Raw genomic sequence first — 27,073 nt, 5'->3', positions numbered from 1 at the left:
ATGATTTACTGAGAGATTATTCTCAAGAATAGTGCTTACGTGATTTCCCTGCTAAAGCTTTGTTTTTTGTACTTTTTTAGCTTTGGAGGTGAAAGTAATACTTAACTGAAAAATAATTTTAAAATAGTTGTATACTTATGTGCTTAATTTCACACCCTTCTATCCTGCCTTCACCTGGCCTACCAGACAGAAGGTAATGCAGCACTGGATCCCAGTAGGTGCTGTGAGCCAGGCCTATTATGTCTTCATGGAGAAATCCTTAGCTAGGAGAATGTCTATCTTGCCACCCCATACAACTCACTTAACCATTCTGTTTCTGTGTACTGCTTTTCTCATCCATGAAATGGGAACAATACTGCCCATGGTGTCCTTTAACCTGAACTAAGTGTTGTATTTTCAGCTGGAGGTAAAACATGAATTGATAAAATGAAAATAACCCCCAACGGCCTTCTTAATCCTTTAAAATTGCTCCAACTGAAAAGGCAACCCATCACTGAAAACCAAAATATCTATCTTGTTTCTCTTGGTGAAATACCAGTTTGCACTTCACCAGAATCTGATTTCAGCCTCTCACTTGGTCTTAAGCAATCTTGTTTTGGGTTGTTTTATATTTTGCTAGTATCTTAAGAAGAGAGAATAATCTAGGAAATAGGATTTTTCAGTCGGTCTTTCACCTTTGGACAATGCAACTTTGCCTAAAAAGAGAACATCCAACTTGAGGTACAAAGAGTTATATCTGCCAATGTTGCCTGTCACACAGAAAGGCAACCAGTTAAAACAAGGCTTAATGATAACAGTGACTGTTCTTCACTGTTTTCCTTTTGTAACATGGTAATAATATTTTTCTTCTACTTCTCTAACTCAGAGATGTAAAAATGCAAAGTAAGGCTTGTAACAGATTGTGAATGTTCAACAGAGGAATAAATAAATAAAATATAGAACTTATATGGTAGCAAATGCTGGGAAGATGGCCACCTAAGAACAGCTCAGGACTTCGGCTCCCAGTGAAAGCGCAGACGGTGAGTGGACGCTGCATTTCCAGATGAATTTTTATTGCCCACAGACCAGGAGATACCCAGGCAGAGGGGTCGCCAGCATCGCAGTCCCGGCCCGTGCGGCTGTTTTGGCCCCCGCGGGGCCGATTCAGCCCACGCGGCTGCTGTGACCACGCCCTGTTGCTGCGGTTCTCCCTACAAAAGCCACTGGTCTGGGAGCCCTGTTAGCTGGCGAGCAGAGCCCTGAGATGGCAGAGTTGCCCATTCATCTGAAATAGCGAGTCAGGCCAGGAGATTCCTAGGCAAAAAATCCTCCAGGGGCCGGCTCCGCTATTTGAGCCGACTCAGTGAGTCACAGCGCAAGAGATCGGCGCCTTTTCAACAAGCGACTGGAACGCGGGGTCGTTCAACTTAAAAGAAAAGACTCTGAGTCAGGGAGCCAGGTGATCAGGCTCGGTTGGAACCACCCCCGACCCCCAACAACAACGAAAACAAAAACAGTAATTGGAAACCCTCTGGGTTGAGCCTTTCAAACCAAGCACAGCTGAACCCGGGATGATCCAGCTCGGTGGGGGAGGGGCGTCCGCCATTACTGAGACTCTCCACCACTACAGAGGCAGGCCACCCTCGCCGAGGCAACCCGCCGTTGCTGAGGCAACCTGCCACAACAGAGGGAGTCCGCCACAACAGAGGGAGTCTGCCATAACAGAGGTGGGGCCACCATTGCCCAGACAGTTCTAACTATGCCCATATAAACAGGACTGCAAGGAAGAGCACAGGGCAGCTGGGCGGAGCCCACAGCAGCTCAGCAAAGCCCCTGTGTGCAGGCAGTGGCTAGGCGTGCTGCTATATGGGTGGGTCAGACCTGAAAGAAAAATCAAAAAAGGCAGTAGTGCAACGGAAACTCATAAAGCCCCAACTCCCCGGGACAGAGCACCTGGGAACAAAAAGTGCTTTATGAGTTCAGCTGCAGCAGACCTAAACGTACCTGCCCAGCAGCTCTGAATGAACAACGGAGCTCACAGCTCAGGACTTAAGCCCCAATAAAAGATAGACTGTCTCCACAAGTAGCTCCCTGACCCCCATAGATTCAAAGATTCGCCTCATAAAGGAGAGAACGGACTGACAGTAGGCGAGCATCCTTCTGGGACAAAGATAGCGGAAGAGGAAACTGGCAGCAACCCTTACTGTTCTGCAGCTGCTGCAGGTGATCCCCAGGCAAGCAAGGCCTGGAGAGGACCTCAGCAGTCCTACAGCAGAGGGGCCAGACTGTTAGAAGGAAAGCTTAAAAAAAAAAAAAAAGAAGTAACTTCAGCATCCACGAACTAGAAGCTCACTCAGACCCAATCTGAAAGACAGTAATTACAAAGACAACAGGTGGATAAACCCACAAAAATGGGAAGAAACCAGCGCAAAAAGGATGAAAACTCCCGAAACCAGAACACCTCTCCTCCTAAAAGGGATCACAACTCCTCACCAGCAAGGGAACCAGACCGGATGGAGAAGGAGGGTGATGAAATGACAGAATCAGACTTCAGAAGGTGGGTAGTAAGAAACTACAGTGAGCTAAAAGAACATGTTCTAACCCAACGCAAAGAAACCAGGAACCTTGAAAAAAGATTGGATGAAATGCTAACGAGAATGGACAGCATAGAGAGGAATATAAGTGAACTGATGGAGCTGAAAAACACAACACGAGAACTTCGTGAAGCATGCACAAGCTTCAACAGCCGAATTGACCAAGCAGAAGAAAGGATATCAGAGGTCGAAGATCAACTCAATGAAATAAAAAGAGAAGGCAAGAACAGAGAAAAAAGCACAAAAAGGAATGAACAAAATCTTCAAGAAATGTGGGACTATGTGAAAAGACCTAATCTACGTTTGATAGGTGTACCTGAATGTGATGAAGAGAATGAATCCAAGCTTGAAAATACTCTTCAGGATATTATCCAGGAAAACTTCCCCAACCTAGCAAGGCAGACCAATATTCAAATCCAGGAAATACAGAGAACACCACAGAGATATTCCTCAAGAAGAGCAACCCCAAGGCACATAATCGTCAGATTCACCAGGGTTGAAATGAAAGAGAAAATGCTAAGGGCAGCCAGAGAGAAAGGTCGGGTTACCCACAAAGGGAAGCCCATTAGACTCACAGCAGATCTCTCAGCAGAAACCCTACAAGCCAGAAGAGATTGGGGGCCAATATTCAACATCCTTAAAGAAAAGAACTTTCAACCCAGAATCTCCTATCCAGCCAAACTAAGCTTCATAAGTGAAGGAAAAATAAAACCCTTTGTGAACAAGCAAGCACTCAGAGATTTCATCACCACCAAACCTGCTCTACAAGAACTCCTGAAAGAGGCTCTACACTTATAAAGAAACAACCAGTACCAGCCACTCCAAAAACACACCAAATGGTAAAAGAGTATCCACACAATCAAGAAGCTGCATCAACCAACCAACAAAACAGCCAGGTAGCATCAAAATGACAGTATCAAATTCACACATAACAATACTATCCCTAAATGTCAATGGACTGAATGCTCCAATCAAAAGACACAGACTGGCAAATTGGATAAAAAGCCAAAACCCATCAGTGTGCTGTATCCAGGAAACCCATCTTACATGCAAGGATACACAAAGGCTCAAAATAAAGGGATGGAGGAAGATCTACCAAGCAAATGGAGAGCAAAAAAAGCAGGAGCTGCAATTCTCATCTCTGATAAAATAGACTTTAAAGCAACAAAGATCAAAAGAGACAAAGAAGGACATTACATAATGGTAAAAGGATCACTGCAACAAGAAGAGCTAACGATCCTAAATATATATGCACCCAATACAGGAACACCCAGATACATAAGGCAGGTTCTTAATGACTTACAAAGAGACTTAGACTCCCACACAATAATAGTGGGAGACTTTAACACCCCATTGTCAATATTAGACAGATCAACCAGACAGAAAATCAACAAGGATATCCAGGACCTGAACTCAGACCTGGAACAAGCAAACCTAATAGACATTTACGGAACTCTCCACCCCAAATCCACAGAATATACATTCTTCTCAGCACCACATCACACCTACTCTAAAATTGACCACATAATTGGCAATAAATCACTCCTCAGCATATGCAAAAGAACAGAAATCATAACAAACAGGCTCTCAGACCACAGTGCAATCGAGTTAGAACTCAGAATGCAGAAACTAACTCAGAACCGCACAGCTTCATGGAAACTGAACAACTTGCTCTTGAATGTTGACTGGATAAACAATGAAATGAAGGCAGAAATAAAGATGTTCTTTGAAACCAATGAGAACGAAGACACAACATACCAGAATCTCTGGGACACATTTAAAGCAGTCTCTAGAGGAAAATATATAGCAATGAGTGCCCACATGAGAAGAAAGGAGAGATCGAAAATTGACACCCTATCATCAAAATTGAAAGAGCTAGAGGAGCAAGATAAAAAAAACTCAAAACCTAGCAGAAGACAGGAAATAACTAAGATCAGAGCAGAACTGAAGGAAATAGAGACACAAAAAACTCTTCAAAAAATCAATAAATCCAGGAGCTGGTTTTTCAAAAAGATCAACAAAATAGACAGACCACTAGCCAGATTAATAAAAAAGAAAAGAGAGAATAATCAAATTGAAGCAATAAAAAATGATAAAGGGGATATCACCACAGATTCCACAGAAATCCAAACCATCATCAGAGATTATTAAAAACAACTCTATGCACATAAACTAGTAAACCTGGAAGAAATGGATAAATTCCTGGACACCTGCATCCTCCCAAGCCTAAACCCGGAAGAAGCCGAAACCCTGAATAGACCAATAACAAGGTCTGAAGTTGAGGCAGCAATTAAGAGCCTACCACCCAAAAAAAGCCCAGGTCCAGATGAGTTCACAGCTGAATTCTACCAGACATACAAAGAGGAGCTGATACCATTCCTTCTGAAACTATTCCAGACAATCCAAAAAGAGGCAATCCTTCCCAAATCATTTTACGAGACAAACATCATCCTGATACCAAAACCCGGCAGAGACTCAACAAGAAAAGAAAATTTCAGGCCAATATCCATGATGAACATAGATGCAAAAATCTTCAATAAAATACTGGCAAACCGATTGCAACAGCATATCAAAAAACTCATCTGCCATGATCAAGTAGGATTCATCCCGGGGATGCAAGGCTGGTTCAACATACGCAAGTCCATAAACATAATTCACCACATAAACATAACCAAAGACAAAAACCACATGATTATCTCAATTGATGCAGAGAAGGCGTTTGACAAAATTCAACAGCCCTTTATGCTAAAAACCCTCAATAAACTAGGTATTGATGGAACGTATCTCAAAACAATAAAAGCTATTTATGACAAACCAACAGCCAGTATCATACTGAATGGGCAAAAACTGGAAGCATTCCCTTTGAAATCTGGCACTAGACAAGGATGCCCTCTCTCACCACTCCTATTCAATATAGTACTGGAAGTTCTAGCCAGAGCAATCAGGCAAGAAAAAGAAATAAAGGGTATCCAAATTGGAAAGGAGGAAATCAAATTATTTCTATTTGCAGATGACATGATTGTATATCTAGAAGACCCCATCATCTCAGCCCCAAATCTCCTGAATCTGATAAACAACTTCAGCAAAGTCTCAGGATATAAAATCAACGTGCAAAAATCACAAGCATTCCTATACACCAGTAACAGACTTAAAGAGAACCAAATGAAGAATGAACTGCCATTTGCAATTGCTACAAAGAGAATAAAATACCTAGGAATACAACTAACAAGGAACGTAAAGGACCTCTTCAAGGAGAACTACAAGCCATTGCTCAACGAAATAAGTGAGGACACAAACAGATGGAGAAACATTCCATGTTCATGGTTAGGAAGAATCGACATCGTGAAAATGGCCATACTGCCCAAAGTAATTTACAGATTCAACACTATTCCCATCAAGCTACCAATGACCTTCTTCACAGAACTGGAAAAAAACACCTTAAACTTCACATGGAACCAAAAGAGAGCCCGCATAGCCAAGTCAATTCTAAGCAAAAAGAACAAAGCAGGAGGCATCACACTACCGGACTTCAAACTATACTACAAGGCTACAGTAATCAAAACAGCATGGTACTGGTACCAAAACAGAGATATAGACCAACGGAACAGAACAGAGGCCTCAGAGGAAATACAACATACCCACAACCATCTGATCTTTGACAAACCTGAGAAAAACAAGCAATGGGGAAAGGATTCCCTGTTTAATAAATGGTGTTGGGAAAACTGGCTAGCCATGTGCAGAAAGCAGAATCTGGACCCCTTCCTGACACCTTACACCAAAATGAACTCCGGATGGATTAAAGACTTAAACATCAGACCTAACACCATAAAAACCCTAGAAGAAAATCTAGGCAAAACCATTCAGGACATAGGCGTAGGCAAGGACTTCATGACCAAAACGCCAAAAGCAATGGCAACAAAAGCCAAAACAGACAAATGGGATCTAATCAAACTCCACAGCTTCTGCACGGCAAAAGAAACAGTCAGTAGAGTGAATCGGCCACCAACAGAATGGGAAAAAATTTTTGCAGTCTACCCATCTGACAAGGGGCCGATATCCAGAATCTACAATGAACTAAAACAGATCTACAAGAAAAAAACAAACAAGCCCATTCAAAAATGGGCAAAGGATATGAACAGATACTTTACAAAAGAAGACATACAGGAGGCCAACAAACATATGAAAAAATGCTCATCATCACTAGTCATTAGAGAAATGCAAATCAAAACCACATTGAGATACCATCTCACACCAGTTAGAATGGCAATCATTAAAAAATCTGGAAACAACAGATGCTGGAGAGGATGTGGAGAAATAGGAACATTTTACACTGTTGGTGGGAATGTAAATTAATTCAACCATTGTGGAAGACAGTGTGGCGATTCCTCAAGGACCTAAAAATAGAAATCCCATTTGACCCAGCAATCCCATTACTGGGTATATATCCAAAGGATTATAAATCATTCTACTATAAGGACACATGCACACGAATGTTCATAGCAGCACTGTTTACAATAGCAAAGACCTGGAACCAACCCAAATGCCCAACGACGATAGACTGGATAGGGAAAATGTGGTACATATACACCATGGAATATTACGCAGCCATCAAAAACAATGAGTTCACGTCCTTTGTAGGGACATGGATGAACCTGGAAACTATCATTGTCAGCAAACTGACACAAGAGGGGAAAATCAAACACCGCATATTCTCACTCATAGGCGGGTGTTGAACAATGAGAACACATGGACACAGGGAGGGGAGCACTGCACACTGGGGTCCATTGGGGGGAAATGGGGGAGCGATGGGGGTGGGCGGGTGGGAAGAGATAGCATGGGGAGAAATGACAGATACAGGCAAGTGGACGGAAGGCAGAAAACCACACTGCCATGTGTGTACCTATGCAACAATCTTGCATGTTCTTCACATGTACCCCAAAACCTAAAATGCAATAAAAAATAATTTAAAAAAAAGAAAAGAACTTATATGGTAAAGAAGTATAGAGTAATTCAGAGGCTTGGCCTAGGTCTATATGCCTTAACATGTGTAGAACTTAAAATCATGTTGTGTGCAAAACAAAACTTGCTGAGCTATGCATACAGTAGACCATTGATGTCAAAATCGTCACAGGTGGGGAGTATGGAAAGTTGATGGGGAGACAGCAGAATTTTGGAATCTCTTTGAATCGCTCCAAAAGAAAAAAAAAAAGGAGTGGCCAGTTGCAGTCGCTCAAGCCTGTAATCCCAGCACTTTGGGAGGCTGAGGCAGGCAGATCACCTGAAGTCAGCAGTTCAAGACCAGCCTGACCAACATGGTGAAACCCTGTCTCTACTAAAAATACAAATATTAGTCTGGTGTTGTGGCAGGTGCCTGCAATCTCAGCTACTCGGGAGGCTGAGGCAGGAGAATTGCTTGAACCCAGGAGGCAGAGGTTGCAGTGAGCCGAGGTTGCACCACTGCACTGCAGCCTGGGTGACAGAGTAAGACTCTGTCTCAAAAAAAAAAAAAAAAAAAAAAAAGAGTATGTGAATAGCGAAACCCAAAACCCACAGAAAGCAGTTACAACAAAACTAGGTATATCAATGAACTCTAACGTGCAATTAGGTGAGAATAAACCACTTCACAACCACAATATCTATGGGTTACCAACTTCTGTAAGGGAGAAAGTAGAGAGAAGCAATGGATGATAGATAAAACTGAGAACAGGAGACTCCCCAGATAGCTGACAGATGTTGACTACCAAGCAGGACAGGCCAATTAGAGAACAGCCACTGGACTAGGAAGGATTTTGCGCACTCAACAGCTGATGAATGCAAGGAGCTCAAGACTAGAAGGAATTAGGGGCGAGAGTCACCTGGCACCCACAAGGGACCCACCAGAGCTCCCTTTCAGGGCAAGGCCCACACTGAGGAGAAACTGCTGGGTAGACAGAAAGTTCAGATGAAAGTGAACAGGAAAACAGTCAGAAAGATCTCAGAAAGCAAGCTGCCACAATTTTTTTTTAAACACTACCCCAAAACAACAGAAGAAGGAGCTCTGTGCATTTAGTAAAACTACCCTGAACCACCTCTCTTTCTAAGAGTTTTTGAAAACCAATTTCACATAAAAATGAGCAACAGAAATGTATCTAGGTCAACTCCCATACAAAGTTATTATAAGAAGAAAAAGATTAAGGAACAGCATAACATCCCTACAGATAGTAAAAGCATGCCAGAAAGTCATGCCAAAAAAGGATTAAAACATATTATTTCTAAACATATTATTTTAAAATGAGCTAAGAGGCGCTAATAAAATGATATAAGACATGAAAAAATAGCAAGAATAAGAATTAGAAAAACTCAAATATGGAATAAAAGAACTCAGGAAAAAATAAAACATGAAACAAAGAATAAAGAAGTGAAGTCTAAACTAGAATGAACACAAGAACAAGTGAAAACAGTAGATGAGATCTTCAGTGAAACAGAAGGTAGAAAGGAGGAACAATTCTAAGATTAAAAAATAAACAAAGAGATTAAAATAAATTCAAGAGATAGGCAAAATAGTGAAGACAGGCAAAGAGTCACAATGTGGATAACAGAAATCCCAGAGGCAAAAAAACAAAATCGAGAAAACTGAACAAACACTAAAACCTTCCCTAAAATTAGAAAATATATATTTGAAATAACATTGAGAGTGCACTGCATGCCTGAGAACATCAATACACAACAGCTGGCACCAAACTATCTTCTAGTTAGATGACTAAATTTTACAGAAAAAAAAAAATCCTCTGAACTACAAAGTATAAATAACAAATAACTTGTAAGGACAAGGTAAATCAGATTATTAATAGGCTTTTGAATAATATATGTAAGATGCTCAGGGAAAGACATTCTGTGCCAAGGAGTTTTATATACAGAAAAGCATTGACTTTCAAGTATAAAGGGCTCAGACAGCCTGTTATCAACATGCAAGAATTCAAGGAATATTTGTTCCTACGAGCCCTTCTGGGGGAATGAACTTTAGACAAAAACTCAACTAGAGAGACATTCATATAAGGGCTGGTGGTGAACATTAATCATACAGTTGCTGATGCAGATAAGACTAAATGAGGGTGAAAAGGGAATGGATATTATATGTAGTGGCTATGGGCTCAGATAATGTAGGACAATGATTACAAAGAGTGGTGAGAAAGGCATAGGCAAAAAAACAATTTTAACTGCTCATAAGAATTAGAAAATGTATTAATGATGGTAGCATTAGAATCAATAGTCTGAGACTATTTTATGTGCAAGGAAGGATGGGCAAATGAGTAATGATTGGAGATTTTTATTCTATCAATCTCTCTGTCCTTGAGAACTGGGACTTTGTGTGGAAAGAAGGAGATATAGATACAACACAGAAGACATTAAGACAAAATTTTGTGGTTCTGAATTTGAATTTGAAGTGTCAGTATGAACTCGGTTGTTTTATCTTAAAGCTGACATTTATACATGTATACACATGAGTTTCTTATTTCTGTCCACTGAAGAGGCCTAGAAAGAATGGCCAACTCAGTAATAATGAACATCTAAGCATCTGGTTTGTGGTCTTGAAACATTATTTCTCACTTAAAAGCAACCAGGGCTTCTGAGAAAAAATGACTGATTTCAAGCCTGGGGCTTGAAATGTACAAGACAGGGCTGGAACATCTTGTGATACCAGTTAGTGAGGAAACTATCGTAGGTTACGGAGGGTCATGTCAAAAGGACTTGAGTCAGCTCGCAGTGGGTGCCACTGGCTAAAGCTCAGTGGGATCGTCTGAGCTTCAAAAGGATAATAATTACACTTGACTGAAACCCATCAGGTATGCTTAAGTTCGTAAGTTTATCGTTACATTTTACGGAAAAACTAATTGCTTGCTGTGAGATAACAGAAAACCAATGCATTACCTTGAAAACTGATAAAAGGAAAAGAATCAAGCATTTATCCTGCCTTTCCTAGATGCCTTTGCACTAGGTACTGTGGGAAAAATGCTTCTAAAATATAATGTGAGAAAGCATCCAGTATATGTCAATTAATAAATAAGAAATAATAGATTAGGATATCAAAGATTTTAAGCCCCAATAAATTAATAGATCTCATCATTGAACATCGACAGCTGCTACCATCACAAAAAGGGTCTTGGCACAGTGGCTCACAACACACCTGTAATCTCAGTGCTTTGGGAGGCCAAGGTAGACAGATCACTTGAGACCAGGAGTTAGAGACCAGCCTGGGCAACACAGAGAGACCCTGTCTCTACAAAAAAAATTTAAATTAGCTGGTGTGATGATCTGTAGTCCCAGATACTTGGGAGGATGAAGCAGGAGGATCTCATGAGCTCAGGAGGTTGAGTCTACAGTGAGCACTCCAACCTGGGCGACAGACTGAGACCTTGTCTCTAAAACAAACAAACAAACAAAAAGAAGAAAGAAAAGAAAGATAAAAGATAAAACCACCTATGGCTGCCTCCTGATGAAAGAAAACAATATCATTTATAAACTTGTCAAAGGAATCAGATTGGAATAGGATCAAACCTCTGGTCAAGCTGCCAAGTTTCAGGAAATATAGAGCACAGAGAAACATACTCAATTATACTACAGGAATGCAATCAATACCATTCACACTGTGGGAAACTCTACAGGTCAAATTACATAGGTAAATGATAAGAAAAAGAAAGGAAACTTAGAGATTAAAATCGCTCAAAAAACACATCAAAATTTTAAATACTGGGCAATGTTATGGTATCACGGGATGGCCACTGAGTGATAAAGCTATAAAGAAATGCAATAAAATAATTACCATAAAAGTCAGCACATTAAGCTTTTTGCAGGGGGAGGATGGGATAGGGCAGGTGGGTGGGACTTCAGGGGAGGCCATTGATCTGATCTTTCTTGACCCCAGCTATGTTTACAAGGGCATTCATCTTTCAGCAACTGATGAAGCTACACACTTGGTTTGCATGGTTTTCTACATTTGTCTTGTTTTTACAAAGAAAAACAAAACAAAAAAAAAGATTACTGGCAGAACAATATACATTGTTCACGAATTCATACAAGTGAATGTGTAAATATAAAATCTGACAAGAATGATACTCATTAAGTTCATGTGAAGGGTTCCTTCTAGGGAGGTGGGGCAGGGGAGAATGGAACTAGAAGAAGGGAAAGCTGAAGGTTCCAAATTTAGCTGCCATGTTTTAATTTCACAAAAGGAAGATGTAATTATGATGTGAATATGTTAACATCTTAATGGTTCATTTGGACATTCTACACACATGTGGTTGTGTGTTGTCTTCTCCTAGTCCTTGTTTACGAATTCTAAACCTTTTAGCCTGTGAATGCATATTCTGACTAAGTTGAATAAATTCTCTGAAAAGACTTGGATGCTCTTGGCACAGCGTACTGTGTCAAAGATGAAGTTACCATTAGTCCAACTACCTTACTTAACAGAAAAAACAATGTACGTGCCATAGATGAATTAGTTCCCATTAAGTGAATAAAAATTTGACTCTCAACAAAGTTTATTCATTATGGCTGTTCAAGTAACAGCATTCTATAATGAAAATGTAATTAATATTTTCTTTCTACTAATATTGAAAAACAAATATGCAACTAGCTTGAACCACCAATCAGTTTCTTCTTTTGGTGGATGTATAGGGGACTTTATAGAGATCCAGTTTAAATCAATGAAAGGTTCCAGATTATTTTCCCATTTGAAATTTTGAGATCAGTTGTCCTCCCAGTCCAAAGCTCTGTGTTGGTAGGGCTAAGTGTGCATCTTAGTATGTGAATATTGGTCAAGCCAACATAAAATTATTGAAAACTATTCTTTAATTTGACTTCTTAGTACTTAAGGCAATGATCAGTATATAAGCAAATTATTATTAATGTGACACATCAAGCAACAATTGACCATTCAACATTTTATTCCCTAAGTGTCTACAGCACTTTTATTATGCCATGATGGAAAATGAATGTCAGGGAGAAGTTGCCTAGAGCATTTTTTTTTGTTTTAATTTCTATGAGCCCCATAAGAATATCAACCCGCAGAAATAGCACAATCAGATTCTTCTCTGTAAGTATGGGCAGGAAGTAAAGCCAGTCATGATGACTCATGATTGAGAGGACAAGCAGATCCCCCAGCGGGATGACCCATCCCATATTTACCAGGCAGGTAGCTGCACAGTCTCTCCATCGCGCTCTGGACCGTCGAGTTGTGAACTTGAGCGAGCTGTTCAATCACAGACACCACCAGCACACACCCTGCCAGGGAGGAGAAGAGTATGTCACCAGTGTCACACAGAAAACTGAACCGAAGGGACGGGAGAAAGAAAGGGGTGTGTGTGTGTGTGTCCTAAAGAAGGCCAGCCTTTCCAGAACAAGAAAGTGATGATGTTTAAACGAGATAGTGCAAGGGAAACAGCCCACACAGAGTAGAAGCTCAATAGATGTTAGCTTCTCTCCTCCACGATTTCTCTCATTTCTGCAGTAGATGGCTACAGAATAGTATCTTTCCCATCCTACACATTCACTTGGTAGGAGGAGAATCCAGGATCAAATTTTTAATTTTGGAAAAGCGATGGAAATTGCCTGGCATTTGAAGTCTAAAGATCTGGGATTGAGTCCTGACTTAGTAATCTTGAACTCACCATGTGGCCTTTCTGAACCTGGTTTCCTCCCTGCAAAGCAGGTAATATGTTTCCCATAGGGCTGCTGTGATGGTTAAATGAGATAAAAGTGAGACCGAGTGTGTCTTTGAAATCATAACACACTGTAAAATATTATTTTACCTCACAGCTATAAAGCATACTACTTGAAAGCATGCACGAACAAGGTAAGTGTCTAGGTGGACACTTGTATTAAGTTAGGAATATATTCCTTCTGCTACTTTGATATGTGATAAGTGTGAATGCCTAGAGCTGCTAGGCTGACATTCCTAGAAAATTCTATCACCTGCCTTAACTTACTGAGCTGCAAGGGAAAGCTAAACCTCCTTTTTGCAAAGGAAAGGGACTCCTTTTTTTTTTTTTTCTTATAAACAAGTGATTGTTCAAAGATCAGTAAGTATGAGAAGAAAGTGTTATATCTCATTGCAATAAGAAGAATGGACACTTATTAGCAGAGGTTAATTTCTAAGTAGGCAAAGGAAGGTTTATGCCCTACAGATGTTCCAGGGGGCCTGGGCCAGCAGTAGGCTCACGATTGTCCATCTGTGAAAGGAGCTAGAGACCCACATTTACAAGCATGGTGTCATTTAAACCAAATTCCCAGCAGGAGTCCTTGAGGGAAAATGGTTGATCATGGATATGGACAATATAATTGGGCATTTCTATACATAAAAAAGTAAAATCTTCTATAAAATAGAGATTGCTGCCGGGCGTGGTGGCTCACGCCCGTAATCCCAGCACTTTTGGAGGCCAAGGTGGGTTGATCACAAGGTCAGGAACTTGAGACCAGCCTGGCAAACATGGTGAAACCCCGTCTCTACTAAAGATACAAAAAAAATTAGCCAAGTGTGGTGGTGTGCGCCTATAATCCCAGCTACTTAGGAGGCTGAGGCAGGAGAATTGTTAGAACCTGGAAGGCAGAGGTTGCAGTGAGCTGAGATCTCACCATTGTACTTCAGCCTGGGTGACAGGGCGAGACGCCATATATTAAAAAAAAAAAAAAAAAAAAAAAAAAAAAAGAGAGAGAGAGAGAGAGAGAGAGAAAGAGCTTGCCAATGAAGAAACGAGAGACTTCCATTTTGTAGACACTGAAATGTCTAATGGTGTTTTGGCTTTGATGTTGTGTCCCTTCTCTCTGGACAAAGAGAAAGTTTCACCACATCTGCCACAGTGAACTCTGGATTTCCAGTCTTCCTGGGCTCTGCGAGTACCTACCTGAGGATGTATTGATCACTGTTACCTACCAAGGTTGATTGGCTGTGTTTCTAGCCTCATGCATGGCATTTGAGGATTGCCTTACATTGCAATTAATTTAGTAGCTGACATTTATTAGCACTTTATGGTTTTGCACTTTCACATATATTTGTTTTATTTAAAAATAACTTTTCAAAAAATATAAATACAAGGCAATCTCATTTTTTAAATTTGCAAAATACAGAACAGCATAAGAAAAGATAATAATCATCACTCAACCATCCAGAGATAACCGATTTTACTTTTATTATAAATATATATAATACATTTAATACAAATAAATATTTTTGACATTAATAATGTATTTTTACACCCTGGTTTATGTCTCTGATAATCACCTATTATGATAGGTGGAGTTAAATAAATTTTAACAACTACAACTAAAAAATAATGATAAGTAATTATATTGCTATGTGATAAGAGGATGCAGTATGGCGTAGTTGAAAAGAGAGAGGCTTTGACATAAACTTGAGTTCAAATGCTAAACCAGCCCCTTACAAATGGAATGCGGTCTTACCATCTCAAACTTTGACTTCCTGGCACAGTGCCTGGGTTGGAGAATAAAGGCAAGAGACTTTAAGTTATACAGACACACACACACACGTATGTGTATATAGATATATATGAGTCGAGCTCTTGCTATCTTAGCCAGGCTGGTTTCAAACTCCTGGCCTCAGGAGAAGGGAGGTACTGGCTTGAGTGAGCTGCCTCTAGAGCCACGTGAGTTGCATTGCAGATGCCAGTTGTTGGGGGTCTTTCTAGCAAAGGGCTGATGGATGCACCTTCAGTTGCTTCCGAGCTCAGTCATCTCACCCAAGTTGCTTCCTCTCTGTTCCACTCTCCACTTGTGGACATGTCTCCACCCCTCATTCTGGCGTGAAACAACCAGTGCCCTCTCTAGTGCCAAATAGCAGCTTCTGGCAGCAAATGATGTGCTGCTGTTCACAATTAATGAAGAATATGGTGGAGACTGAGCTGTATGTTAGTCTCTTCATGTAGCTATTACAAAATACCTGGGACTCGGTAATTTCTAATAATAGAAATTTATTTCTCACAGTTTTGGAGGCTGGGGAATTTAAAATCAAGGCACCAGCCGATTTGGTGTCTGGTGAGGGCTTGCTCTGTTCTTCATAGATGACACCTCCTGCTGCATCCTCACGTGGCAGAAGGGGCAGAAGTGCGGGAGTATTGTGTCTTCCCATGACTTTGATGGGCCTCTAGATGAACAGAATATGATCTTTGTTCATAGGAAGCTCACGGTGAACTTTCAAAAATCATGTGAACTGGATGGTAAATACCAGTCAAAAGCTACGGGAGATATAATTTTGGAGAGACCATAGCAGAGCAGGTGGGAGAAGAGGCACTCCCAAGAGAGAAACAAGACTTGGTGGCCTGAAACCGCCTGGTATATTTCTCCACATGTTTCTCACTTTAATTAGCAGCAACCTTTCTTTCTCATTGATACCTAAAATAATATTCTTGCAATCAATGGCGTAACAGAGTTGATGAGATGCAATAATTGAAAACCAACAATAGTTTGGAGCAGCAGGAATAGTGGGTGATGGTAGGTTATAAGGTGACCGTTCCTTGGAATTTGACCTTGAGGTGTCTCCAATCCTAGTGACCCCAGTGGTAATAAATTTTAGATACTGTTTCCTTTCCCTGAAAATTCAACTCCAGCATTTGCATTTGTTTTAATCCATGGTTTAGAAGGATACATTCAAAGAGAATGGGGCAGCTTGAAATCAACCTCCTTCTTCGTACTTAACACATATGGGCTTTTCTTCTGAGTTTTACTCAGAGAAATCCTATCAAGGACTCTTATGACAGTTGTGGCTTCTCAGCACTGCCTGCTAAAATGGGAAAATCATTAGATAGATAAAAAGAAGCAAAAAAAAATTATCTGTCTCTGTTCACTGAGTGAGTCTTACCACTATCATCACTTTGCCCAGTCAAGAGTTATGTTGATCAAAAGGACCCCGCAGAAAAGGCCATAACGGGGTTTGAAATTGTGAACACCCAGGTCGGGCTCAGCTCTGATCTGGAGTCCTGCTCACTCAGCCATCTCCGCCTGTCTCCAGTGGGCTCAACTCCCCTTCCAGTTGAATTGCTAATTTCAGGTGTGCAGTGAGATGTGTTCTGAATCCTTTAGCAGCAAAAATGGAGAGACTGACTTTTCTACAGTTTCTAATAAGAGGTTTCACTTCCTTGACAGGCTAACGAATGTTTTTCCTGGGAGAATGCATGGGCAGAGTAATTCCTCCCGTTACAGACTATTCTCTGCCTGCTAATAAAAGGCCTGGCTCTGTTAAAGTGAATTTGTCTGAGTTGCTGTTCATTTAGGAAGTGAGGAAAGGGGGCGAGAGCTATGCATTTTGCTCAGTGGCCTCCATCTCAAATCTCACATATGGAAAATCTCTTCTCACCTGGTATCTGAAAATAATGAGTGTAATAGAAACAGACACTCCTGGTAGCACACAAAAAGAAGCAAATGGGCCTGAATAAAAACACCTGCCACAGGGATCACGTCTGGCCACATACCTCAGGTAGACTGCAGACTGGGCCAAGGAATCCTTTTGATGTGAAACAGACTCCTGAAACTCTAATTATAATCATATCTGTGCTGGCTGGAAATGCAGCCAACTGTGGAGAGTGGTCTATTAGATTTCCCATTTGTTTGAAACCCACACTTCGCTGAAAAGCCTTGAAAGCACCTGGCGGTTGTCAGAGCCACAGTCAGCATGACTATACTTCCTTTTTGACCCTGAGTAGAAGCATGAATAATTCATCACATTGCTGGAGTGTGCCCTATGGTTTTCAAAGTATTTTTGCATACATTATTATCTCATTCAAACTTCACAACAACTCATAGATGTAGGAATCATTACTCTCATTTTACAGATGAGCACATGGAGCCTGAGTGGGTAACTACCTTGCCAAGTACACAGCTAGTAATGGGAAATTGGGACTTGAACACAATATCTGGTGGAAAGAAAACAAGAAAGAAAGGTGCAAAAATAGTCACCTAAAATGTATCCTACTGCTGGCCTTGTTTCCATAAGATGTTAGTTACTCAGAGAGCATGGCACATAACCCTGATGCGAATCTTGCTGCACCTTACCCTTTCTTTCTTCTGCTACCTACTCTTAGAGGCTGAACATGGATAGAGAGAGACAAGGAGGAGAAAGAAAGAGAATGGAAGGGAGGAAAATGAAGGCTGCCTAAGGTGCTGGTATAGTAGAGGGTAGAAGAATGGGGGGTCAGAGAGACCTGGGCTCAAATCCTGCTTCTGTTATGAATTGGTGTATTTGGCAGGACTTTGGGCCCCACAGAATGGAATGACAATGGCCCTTGTTTGGTATATTAGAAACAGCCACAAAGTTTTTGCACTTCTTTCTATAAATTGATGGTGTCTATATCCCAGCACTTTGAACCTGGACTTGTGACTTGCTTTGACCAGTATGTGAAAGGAAGGACAGTGTGTCAGATTGGAACTGAGTTTTCCAAAAACTTTTCAGCTTCCACTTTTGCCCTGTTTGACATTGTAGCCATGAGCCTGAGCCAACCTGCCGGAGAGGCCCCATGAAGGGGAACCGAGGTGCTGAAGCCAACAGATCACCCAGATCATTCCAGATCTCCCTGCCTCTGCCATTCCACCATCTACCAGCTGAGGGCAGCTGCGGAAGTGAGCCCCAGGAGACCAGCTGAAGAATCACCTAGCTGTGCCCAGCTCACAGAATCTTGGGCTCATAAATGATGGTTGTGTGAGTATGGGGTTTGTAATACAGCAAAGGCTATCTGCACATCTGGCAAAAGTGTCGTGAGGCTTACCTGATAGAACACATAAAATGCACATGGTGCCTGGCACGGAGCAGGCATTTAACAAACCGTTAGTACCTCTCCCGTCTGCTAAGGCCACCACAGGGCAGACACATCTTCTCCACGGACTCTTTAAAAAAAATAAAGGCACAGAAGCTCATCTTTGAAAACTATGTTGCATCATCAACATTTTTACTTTCGTAGGGCTGGATCTTCTTTTATTGCAGACAACTAGTGTTTTCTACTACCTTTGAGTAGATTAGACTCTGTGGCCTAACCTAACTACCACTTGAAACATTGTTCTTACGAGAAAATGCTCACTGGTTTCAAAACTGCCAACTTTGCCAAGAACATTGGCAGTCAGAGAGGCACTGTTTTGGGCACTTAGTGGTGAAAACAAAGGTATTGATGAGTGAGCAGAGCCCAAGCAAGACAGTGAGAAGAAATTAGCAGGCTGTGTTAAGAGACATAGGGTGACTGGTTTAGCTGATTTAGAAATATATTTAAATGAATGATCAAGAAATGAGGGTGAAGATGCCAGGACACATACATCCTGTTGTTTATTCAATATGTACTTTTTCAGCTCCTACTATGCTCAGAAGCTTGAAGAGTCACAGGTGAATACAAGAAGTCACAGACCAATGGGGAAAACTGATGCCTAAATAAACAATCCCAGAAACCTGTAAGTATTGTGATAGAGGGAGTAGTGGTAGTGCTTTGGCGTCACATAGGAGGAAGAAATTAACTATTCCTGGTGCAATCTCTCAGTGATAGCTTCTTGGAGGAGCTGAGTCTTAAGGGATAGGAGGACCTCATTCATCAAAAAAAGGAGAAAAAGTCTTCCATGTGTAGAGTAGTAGGATTTCTTAAGAATCAGAGGTAAGAGAGAGAAGAGTTGGTCAAGGCTAACACTGAGAGGCAGTCAGGAAAGAAGGCTGAGAGAGGTAGGAGGGAGCTAGACTGTGAAGCACCTTGAAGGCTTCAGGCTTCAGGCAGTACAGTCTAGAGTCCAGAGTGCAAACCAATGGTTTTCAGCATTTTGCTCTGTATCTTCTAAAATAAATTTGAAAAACTATGAACTTATACATTTTAATGGATATCAATCTAAATAGTTGCAAAGATGTAAATTTGGGCAGGTTGTAAATATTACAGTGGAACAGTTACATTAACCTTCTATGTGTATTCAAAAGAATCTAAATACTATAGTGCTTTATACCTAGTCTCATATATGACCGAACTCTTATTTCATAGTAATTAATTTTACATTGATAATTTCTCTTCTTGAATTGAAAAGCCCACCTCCTTGAATTCTTCAATCATAAAATTTTATCCAAATGTAATATATTTTTATAGTTTACTTTATTGAACACACTATTGTACTTCTCAATACTAAAAACATGTATCAAATTTAAATAAAATTTTTAATTTCCTGTGATACTCCAAGTTTGGAGTCTGGATTGAGTTTTCTTTGTTAGTAAAATCAACTTATCTAAATAATAGCCAATTTGATAAACTATTATTAGATGATAAAGGTAAAATGTTATTGGAATTGCATCTCTTAATGACATTATTGAGCCTTTTTAATTGGTACATATATCTGTTGAGAAATGCTGCTTATTCATGTAAAGAGACAAGGTTCAGCATCACTTTTATTCCTCTTTTTCATTGTTAAAGACGTAAATACTGAGAAACATGTTTACTTGAATAAATAGATCAGAACTGAAGGACTTTTGATATAGCAATGTCACAGAATTCTTTGACTTCTTCTGAGTTAAATGTCAAACATGCTGAAGTGAACTATCATTGAAAATTATTTTAAATGATCTATAACTTGACAATTCTATTAAGTTCCCCTTCCATTGTATTGAAAGCAAAGAACTAGAAACTACTTGACTTGTAAAAACATGTTAAATCAATCATCTTTTACTTTCTCATTTTTTTGGGGGGGGCACAATATGCAAAAAAATTACAGCAGTTACTGTTTTACTTAGCAAGACCCTGTTAAAATCCAATACACGCATAAATAATTGGATAATGGAACTATTGGCCTTTTCTATACACCTTTGCCTATACTATATTTTAAATAAAATGCCTTTATCTTAATGCATGCTTTATATACATTTTTGTCAAATGTTGGAGCCGAGATTTACTTCATTCAAGTTATGGAAAATGTCTTCTGTATAAACCTAAATAACAAATTCAGATCTTATTATTAAAGAAATTAATCAATTTTTTTCTTTCAGAAAGAATATAACTTCATTTTTCAATTCACTTCAATATTTGCATTTTAAGACCAATAGATGTATAAGATATAGAGAATGGATGGATAGATGATAGAAAAATGAGTGGATGAGTGGATGGACAGATTGATGAATTGGTGCAAAGAAGGATAGATGATGGATGGAATGGACATATAGGTAAATAGGAGGAGAGAGAGAGAAAAATAACTTTATACTCAATACTATTCTGTCTTTATACACAAATCTACTTGCTAACGAGGAAATTTTTCAACTGCCAACAAATTCTTACTACTGCCAAAGTTTTTGTACATGTTTTGTTGACTTGTCTATTCAACTGTTCAAATTTAGAAATATAACAAAAGAATAGGACAAAATCCAAAGCCTACAAATGTATACCTACATGATTCTGAAAGAAAATATACCGAAGTATCAATAGTGATCATCAGGATTTGGGAATTACAACTGATTTTATTCTTTAAAAGTACGTTTCTATATCCAAAATCTCTGTGAAAACCATGTGTTCTCTTGTAAAGAAAAAAGGAAATTCTATTTTTTTAGACATAACTTATTAAATATGCTTTTTAATAGCTGCCTTCTACCTAAATACGTTTAGGAAAACATGTAATATGAAAATTTCTAGAATGCCATTTTGTGTTTCTGGCTGTCTGGTAGGTGTTTTTATAAACTATATCTAATTTAATCTTCACAACATTCTTATGAGATTGCTTCTTTCCAGATTTTCTTAGAAATCTGAGGCTCAGAAAGGTTAAACAGTATACTTTAAGCCTTTCAGATCAGCAGTGGCTAACTGGTGACTCAGATTCAGAACTCTTTTACTTTAAAATTTATATTCTAAGCACCACACTATATATGTTAAAACAGCATCCTTCCAAAGTGAAAATTATCAATCATGTTAATTAAAACAATCATTGCTGTACTAAAGTCTATGGGATTTGCAAGTATTGCTTCCAAGTCTATGGCTAATCTTTTGGTTTTCTAGTGATGTTTTCTGGAGAGCAAAGAGTTTAAATTGGATAAAGTACAATTTATCACCTTTTCTTTTTGGACGGTGCTAAGAATCTTTGCTTCATCCAATGTCACAGAGATTTTCTTTTAGAAGTTTTATAGTTTTAGCTCTTACCTGTATACCTGCAGGTCTATGTTCTATTTTGAGTTCACAATTGTGTGTGATTTGAAATATAAAGTTCTACCTCACCCTTTTTTTTTTGCATATAGATATCCTATTATTCCAGTACCATTTGTTGAATGACTACCCTGTTGCTATTGAATTATCTGGGAAACTTGGTTGAAAATTAATTGCCTATAAATTTATGGGTTTATTTCTGGGCTTCCTATTTTTATCATTTGTCTGTGTCTGTCCCCACGCTAATACCACACTGTATCAGTTACTGTACAGTAAGTTTTGATATCGGGTAGTGTAAATTCTCCAATAGTGTTCTTTAAAATTGTGGCTGTTCTGGCTTCTTTAAATTTCTACATAAATTTTAGAATCAGCTTTCCAGTTTCCACAAAAGATCCTATTAGGATTTTGATTAAAATTATGTTTAATCTATAGATCAATTTGGAGAGTGCTGCCATCTTAACAGCATTGAATCTTCCAATTCATTGACACAACACATCTTTTCATTTCCATAAAGCCTTCTTTAATTTCTCTCAGCAATGTTTCGTAGTTTTCGGTGTAGAGTAATTGCATTTCTGCTGCTAATTTTATTCCTAAGCATTTTTATTAGTTATGTGCAGGATTGTTTTCTTAATTTTAGTTCTTCGAAGTCTGGTGCCAATATAAATAAAAAATCAATTTTTGTATGTTAATTTTTAATCTTGCAAACTCATCAAACTCACCTATCAGTTCTAATAGTTTTTTTTCATAGATATCTTAGGCCTTTTCTATATTTAGGATTATGTTGTCTGAAAATAAAGATAGTTTTACTTATTCCTTTCCAATCTTCATGCCTTCATCATTTTTCTTTCTTTCTTTCTTTTTTTTATTAAACTGAATAGAGTCTTCAATACGATGTTGACTAGAAGTGGTGAGAGTGGACATTTCTACCTTGTTCCCGATCTTAGGAGGTAAGCATTCAGTCTGCTATCACTAAATACAAAAAGTCAGCAGTAGGGTTTCATAGATGTCTTTTATCAGGTTGAGGAAGTCACCTTTTCTAATTTGTTGAGAGATTTTAACATGAATGGGTGACAATTTTTTTCCAAACAATTTTCCTATTTCTATTAGACTGACAATGTAATTGTGGCCTCTACTATACTAATTTGGTGTATTCCATTAATTGATTTTCAAATGTTAAACAACCATGCATTCTTAGGATAAACTCTGCTTGGTCATAATTTGTTATTCATTTTACATGTTGCTGGATTCTGTTTTTCAATATTTTGTTGACGGTTTTTGCATCTGTATAAAATCTTACTTTCTCTCCTAATGTTTCTGTCTGGATTTACATGACAGAAAAACACAAATGAAGTGAAGCATGTTTATTCCTCCTTTATTTTATGAAAGAAATTGTGTTGGATTGGCATTATTTCTACTTTAAGGATGTTATAGAATTTACTAATGAAGCCATCTAGCCTTGGGATTTTCTGTACCTGGTTGAATAGTGTCCTCCTAAAATTCATGCCCTTCCTTGGACTTTAGAATGTGCTTTTATATAAAATAGGATTCTTGTGGATGTAATTAGTTAAGATGAAGTAATAGTAGGATAGAGTGGTCCTTGATCCAAAATGACCAGTGTTCTTCTAAAAAGACAGAACCACATACAGAGAGGAGAATACCACGTGAAGACAGACACACAGAAGGAAAATGGCCAGGGGACAATGTGGGCAGGACTGGAGTTATGCAGCTGTAAGCCAAGGAATGTGAAAGATTGCCGGCAACCACAAAAGCACAGGAGAAAGAGGTGAACACTTAAGTGCAGACTTCTAGCCTTCAGAATTGTAAGAGGATAAGTTCTTGTTATTTTCAGCTACCTAATTTATGGCAATGTTTTTATAGCATCTCTAAAAAAACAAATATAGTTTCTAATTATGAATTCCATTTCTTTACTTGTTACAGGTCTATTCACGTTTTCTGTTTTTTCTTAAATCATTTTTGGGTACTTCTCTCCTTTTAGAATTTGTGTATTTTATCTAAACTCTCCGTCTACCTTCTTGGCACAAAATTGTTTATGATCTTCCCTTATAATCCTTTTAATTTCCTTTGGGTCTACAATGATGTCCCCTGTTGTTTTATTCCTGATTTTCATGACTGTGTTTTCTCTCCTTTTAAAATGGTCTAGCTAAAGGTTTATCAATTTTATTGATTATTTCAATAGAACTATATTTTAGTTTCATGGATTCTCTCTGTTGTATTCATGTTTTTTATTTTACCAATTTCTGCTCTGATCTTTATTATTTCCTTCATTCCACACAGTTTGGCTTTGGATTCTTTGTTTTCTGGCTTCTTGAGGTGAAAACTTATATTACTAATTTTTAGATTTTTGTTTTTAATATGACTGTTTAAAGTTATAAATTTTTCCATAAGCACTGCTTTAGCTGCATTCAGTAGATTTTAATATATTATGTGCCCATTTTCCCTTAGGCCAAACTATTTTCTAATAATTTTACTATGTTTTTATAGATACATAATAGATATATATTTTTTCAGGGCATCTGTGATTATTAACACAATTTTATAATGTTTAAAGATCAAACCAGTTTAATTGGCGTATCTGTCATCTTAAACATTTGTCATTTTTTTATGCTAGAAACATGTGAATCATTGTCTTCTAACTACTTTGAAATGCAGAATAGATTATTGTAAACTCTAGTCACTCTACGAATCTATTGAACACTGGGTATTATTTCTTCTATCTAGGTATATATTTGTACCCATTAATCAATCTCTCCTCATTCTCCCCTCCCCCTATTCTTCCCGGTGTCTGATAACCACTGCTACTCTATCTTTATGAGGTGGTTTTTTTTTGTTTGTTTTTTTGTTTTTGTTTTTTTAGCTCACATGTATGAGTGAGAATATGCCATATTTGTCTTTCTGGGCTTGGCTTATTTTACTTAACATAGTAACCTCAAGTTGTATCCATGTTGCTGCAAATGACAGGCTTTCATTCTTTATTATGGCTGAATAATATTCAATTGTATATTATACCATATTTTATTTATCTATTCATCCATTGATGGGCATGTAAATACTGCTGCAGTAAACATGGGAGTGTGCAGCTACTGCTTCAACAGATTGATTTTCTTTCTTTCAGGTATAAACGAAGCAGTGGAATGGCTTAATAATATGGTAATTGTATTTTCAGTTTTTTGAGGAACTTCCCTACTGTTTCCCATAGTAGCTGCATTAAATCACATTCCCACCAACAAGGGTTCCCCTTTCTCCACATCCTTGCTAGCATACATTATTCCCTGTCTTTTTAACTGGGGTGAGATCAGATCTCATTGTAGTTTTGGTTTGCATTACTCTAATGATTAATGATATTGAGTATTGTTTTCATCTACTTGTTGTGCATGTGTGTCTTTTGTTGAGAAATGTCTAGTCAAACCATTTGACCATTTTAAAATTGGATTACTTGTGTTTTTTTTTTCTTGCTACTGAGCTGTTTGAGCTCCTTACATATTCTTGTTATTAATCCCTTTTTGAATGAATAGTTTGTGAGTATTTTCTCCCATTCTGTGAGCTATTGAGTCACTTTGTTGATTGTTTCTTTGCTGTGCAGAGGTTCTTAGCTTGACATAATCTCATTTGTCTAATTTTCTTTTTGTTGCTTATGCTTTTGAAGTCTTACACACAAAAATTCATTGCTCAGACCAATGTCCTGGAGCTTTTCCCCAATGTTTTCTTATAGTAATTTTGTAGTTTCATGTCTTAGATTTAAGTTTTTAATCCATTTTGATTTTATTTTTGTGTATGGTAAAAGATAAGGGTCTAGTTTCATTCTTCTGCATATGGATACCCAGTTTTCCCATGCCACTTAGTGAAGAGACTGCTCTTTCCCATTGTATGTTCCTGGTGTCTTCATCAAAAAATGGAATTCGCTTTAAATGCATGGATTTATATCTATTTTCTAATTTTCCTTTGATTTCTTCTTTTGCTAATTTTTATCTTTCTTTAAATAAATTTGTATAAATGTAAGGAGTATAAGTGCAGTTTTATTACATCATGTATATATTATGTCGTGGTGAAGTCTGGGATTTTCGTGTAACCATCACCCAAATAGTGTACACTGAACCCATTAAGTAATTTCTCTTTCCTCACTCCCTTCCATTCCTTCACGTCACCAGTGATAATTATTCCACACTCTATGTTCATGTGTATACAGTATTTAGCTCCCACTTATACGTGAGAATACGTGGTGTCTGACTTTCTGTTTCTGAGTTGTTTCACATAAGATAATGGCCTCCAGTTCCACCTATGTTGTTGCAAAAGGCATGATTTCATTCTTTTTCATGGCTGAATAGTATTTTATTATATATTTATATACTTATATACACACCATACTTTCTTTATACAATGATCCATTGATGGACACTTAATTCCATATCTTTGCTACTGTGAATAGTACTGCAATAAACATAAACATATGAGCAGGTGTCTTTTGATACAATGATTTCTTTTCCTTTGGGTAGATGCCCAGTTATGGGATTGCTGGGTTGAGTGGTAGTTCTATTTTTAGTTTTTTGAGAAATCTTCACAGTGTTTTCCATAGAGGTTGTGCTAATTTGCATTCCCACCAACTGTGTATAAGCGTTCCTTTTTTTTTTCTACATCCTCGCCAACATCTGTTATGTTTTGACTATTTAACAACAGCCATTCTAACTGGTATAAAATGATATCTCATTGTGGTCTTAATTTTCATTTCTCTGAAGACTAGTGATGTTAAACATTTTTTAATATGCTTTTTGGCCACTTGTATGTCTTATTTTGAAAACCATCTATTCATATCCTTTGCCCACTTTTTAATGGAATTATTTAGGGCTATTTTGTTGAATTGTCAGAGTTGAATTTTAAGGTTTTCTTTAAGGAGGTGTGTTGTATTGCTTCCACATATTGTGGTATTTCCAAACTTTTTCCTATTGTTGATTTCTAATTTAATTTGAGAATTATTGATGTGATTTCAATTTTTAAAAATGAATTGGTACTTGATTTATTACAGAACACATGGTCAATCCTGGAGAATGGCCCATGAATGCTTTTTGTCATTGAATGGAGTGTTCTATAGATGTTAGGTAGATCAAGTTAGTTGTTCAGGTCTTCTATATCTTTACATACTTTTTGTTCAATTCTATTGATTAAGAAGATAGGAGTGTTGAAATTTTCAAGTCTATTGTTGCATTGTCTGTTTTTTTTTCCAGATCTTTCAGTATCTGGGGGCTTTTAAATTAAGTTCATATACATAAAATTAACATTGATTATTATTGATATAATTATCAATATATTACCAATTATATAATTATCAATATATTATTGATATAATTAACATTGATAACTATTGAT

At 38.2% G+C, this 27,073-nt stretch overlaps 1 protein-coding gene across 3 annotated transcripts in view; it reads right to left on the bottom strand.

Annotated features, from left to right (window-relative positions):
• Positions 1-27,073, bottom strand: part of AOAH (acyloxyacyl hydrolase) — a 234,654-nt gene that overhangs the window by 166,338 nt on the left and 41,243 nt on the right. For all 3 annotated transcript variants that reach the window (XM_003930743.4, XM_074379815.1, XM_074379816.1), the window contains one exon: positions 12,738-12,833. In XM_003930743.4, the coding sequence (XP_003930792.2) occupies positions 12,738-12,833 (96 nt within the window). The remainder of the gene's footprint in view (positions 1-12,737; positions 12,834-27,073) is intronic.

The sequence above is a fragment of the Saimiri boliviensis genome, chromosome 10 (genome assembly GCF_048565385.1).
Source record: "Saimiri boliviensis isolate mSaiBol1 chromosome 10, mSaiBol1.pri, whole genome shotgun sequence".
NCBI lineage: Eukaryota > Metazoa > Chordata > Mammalia > Primates > Cebidae > Saimiri > Saimiri boliviensis.
This window is presented reverse-complemented; position numbering and strand designations above follow the sequence as displayed.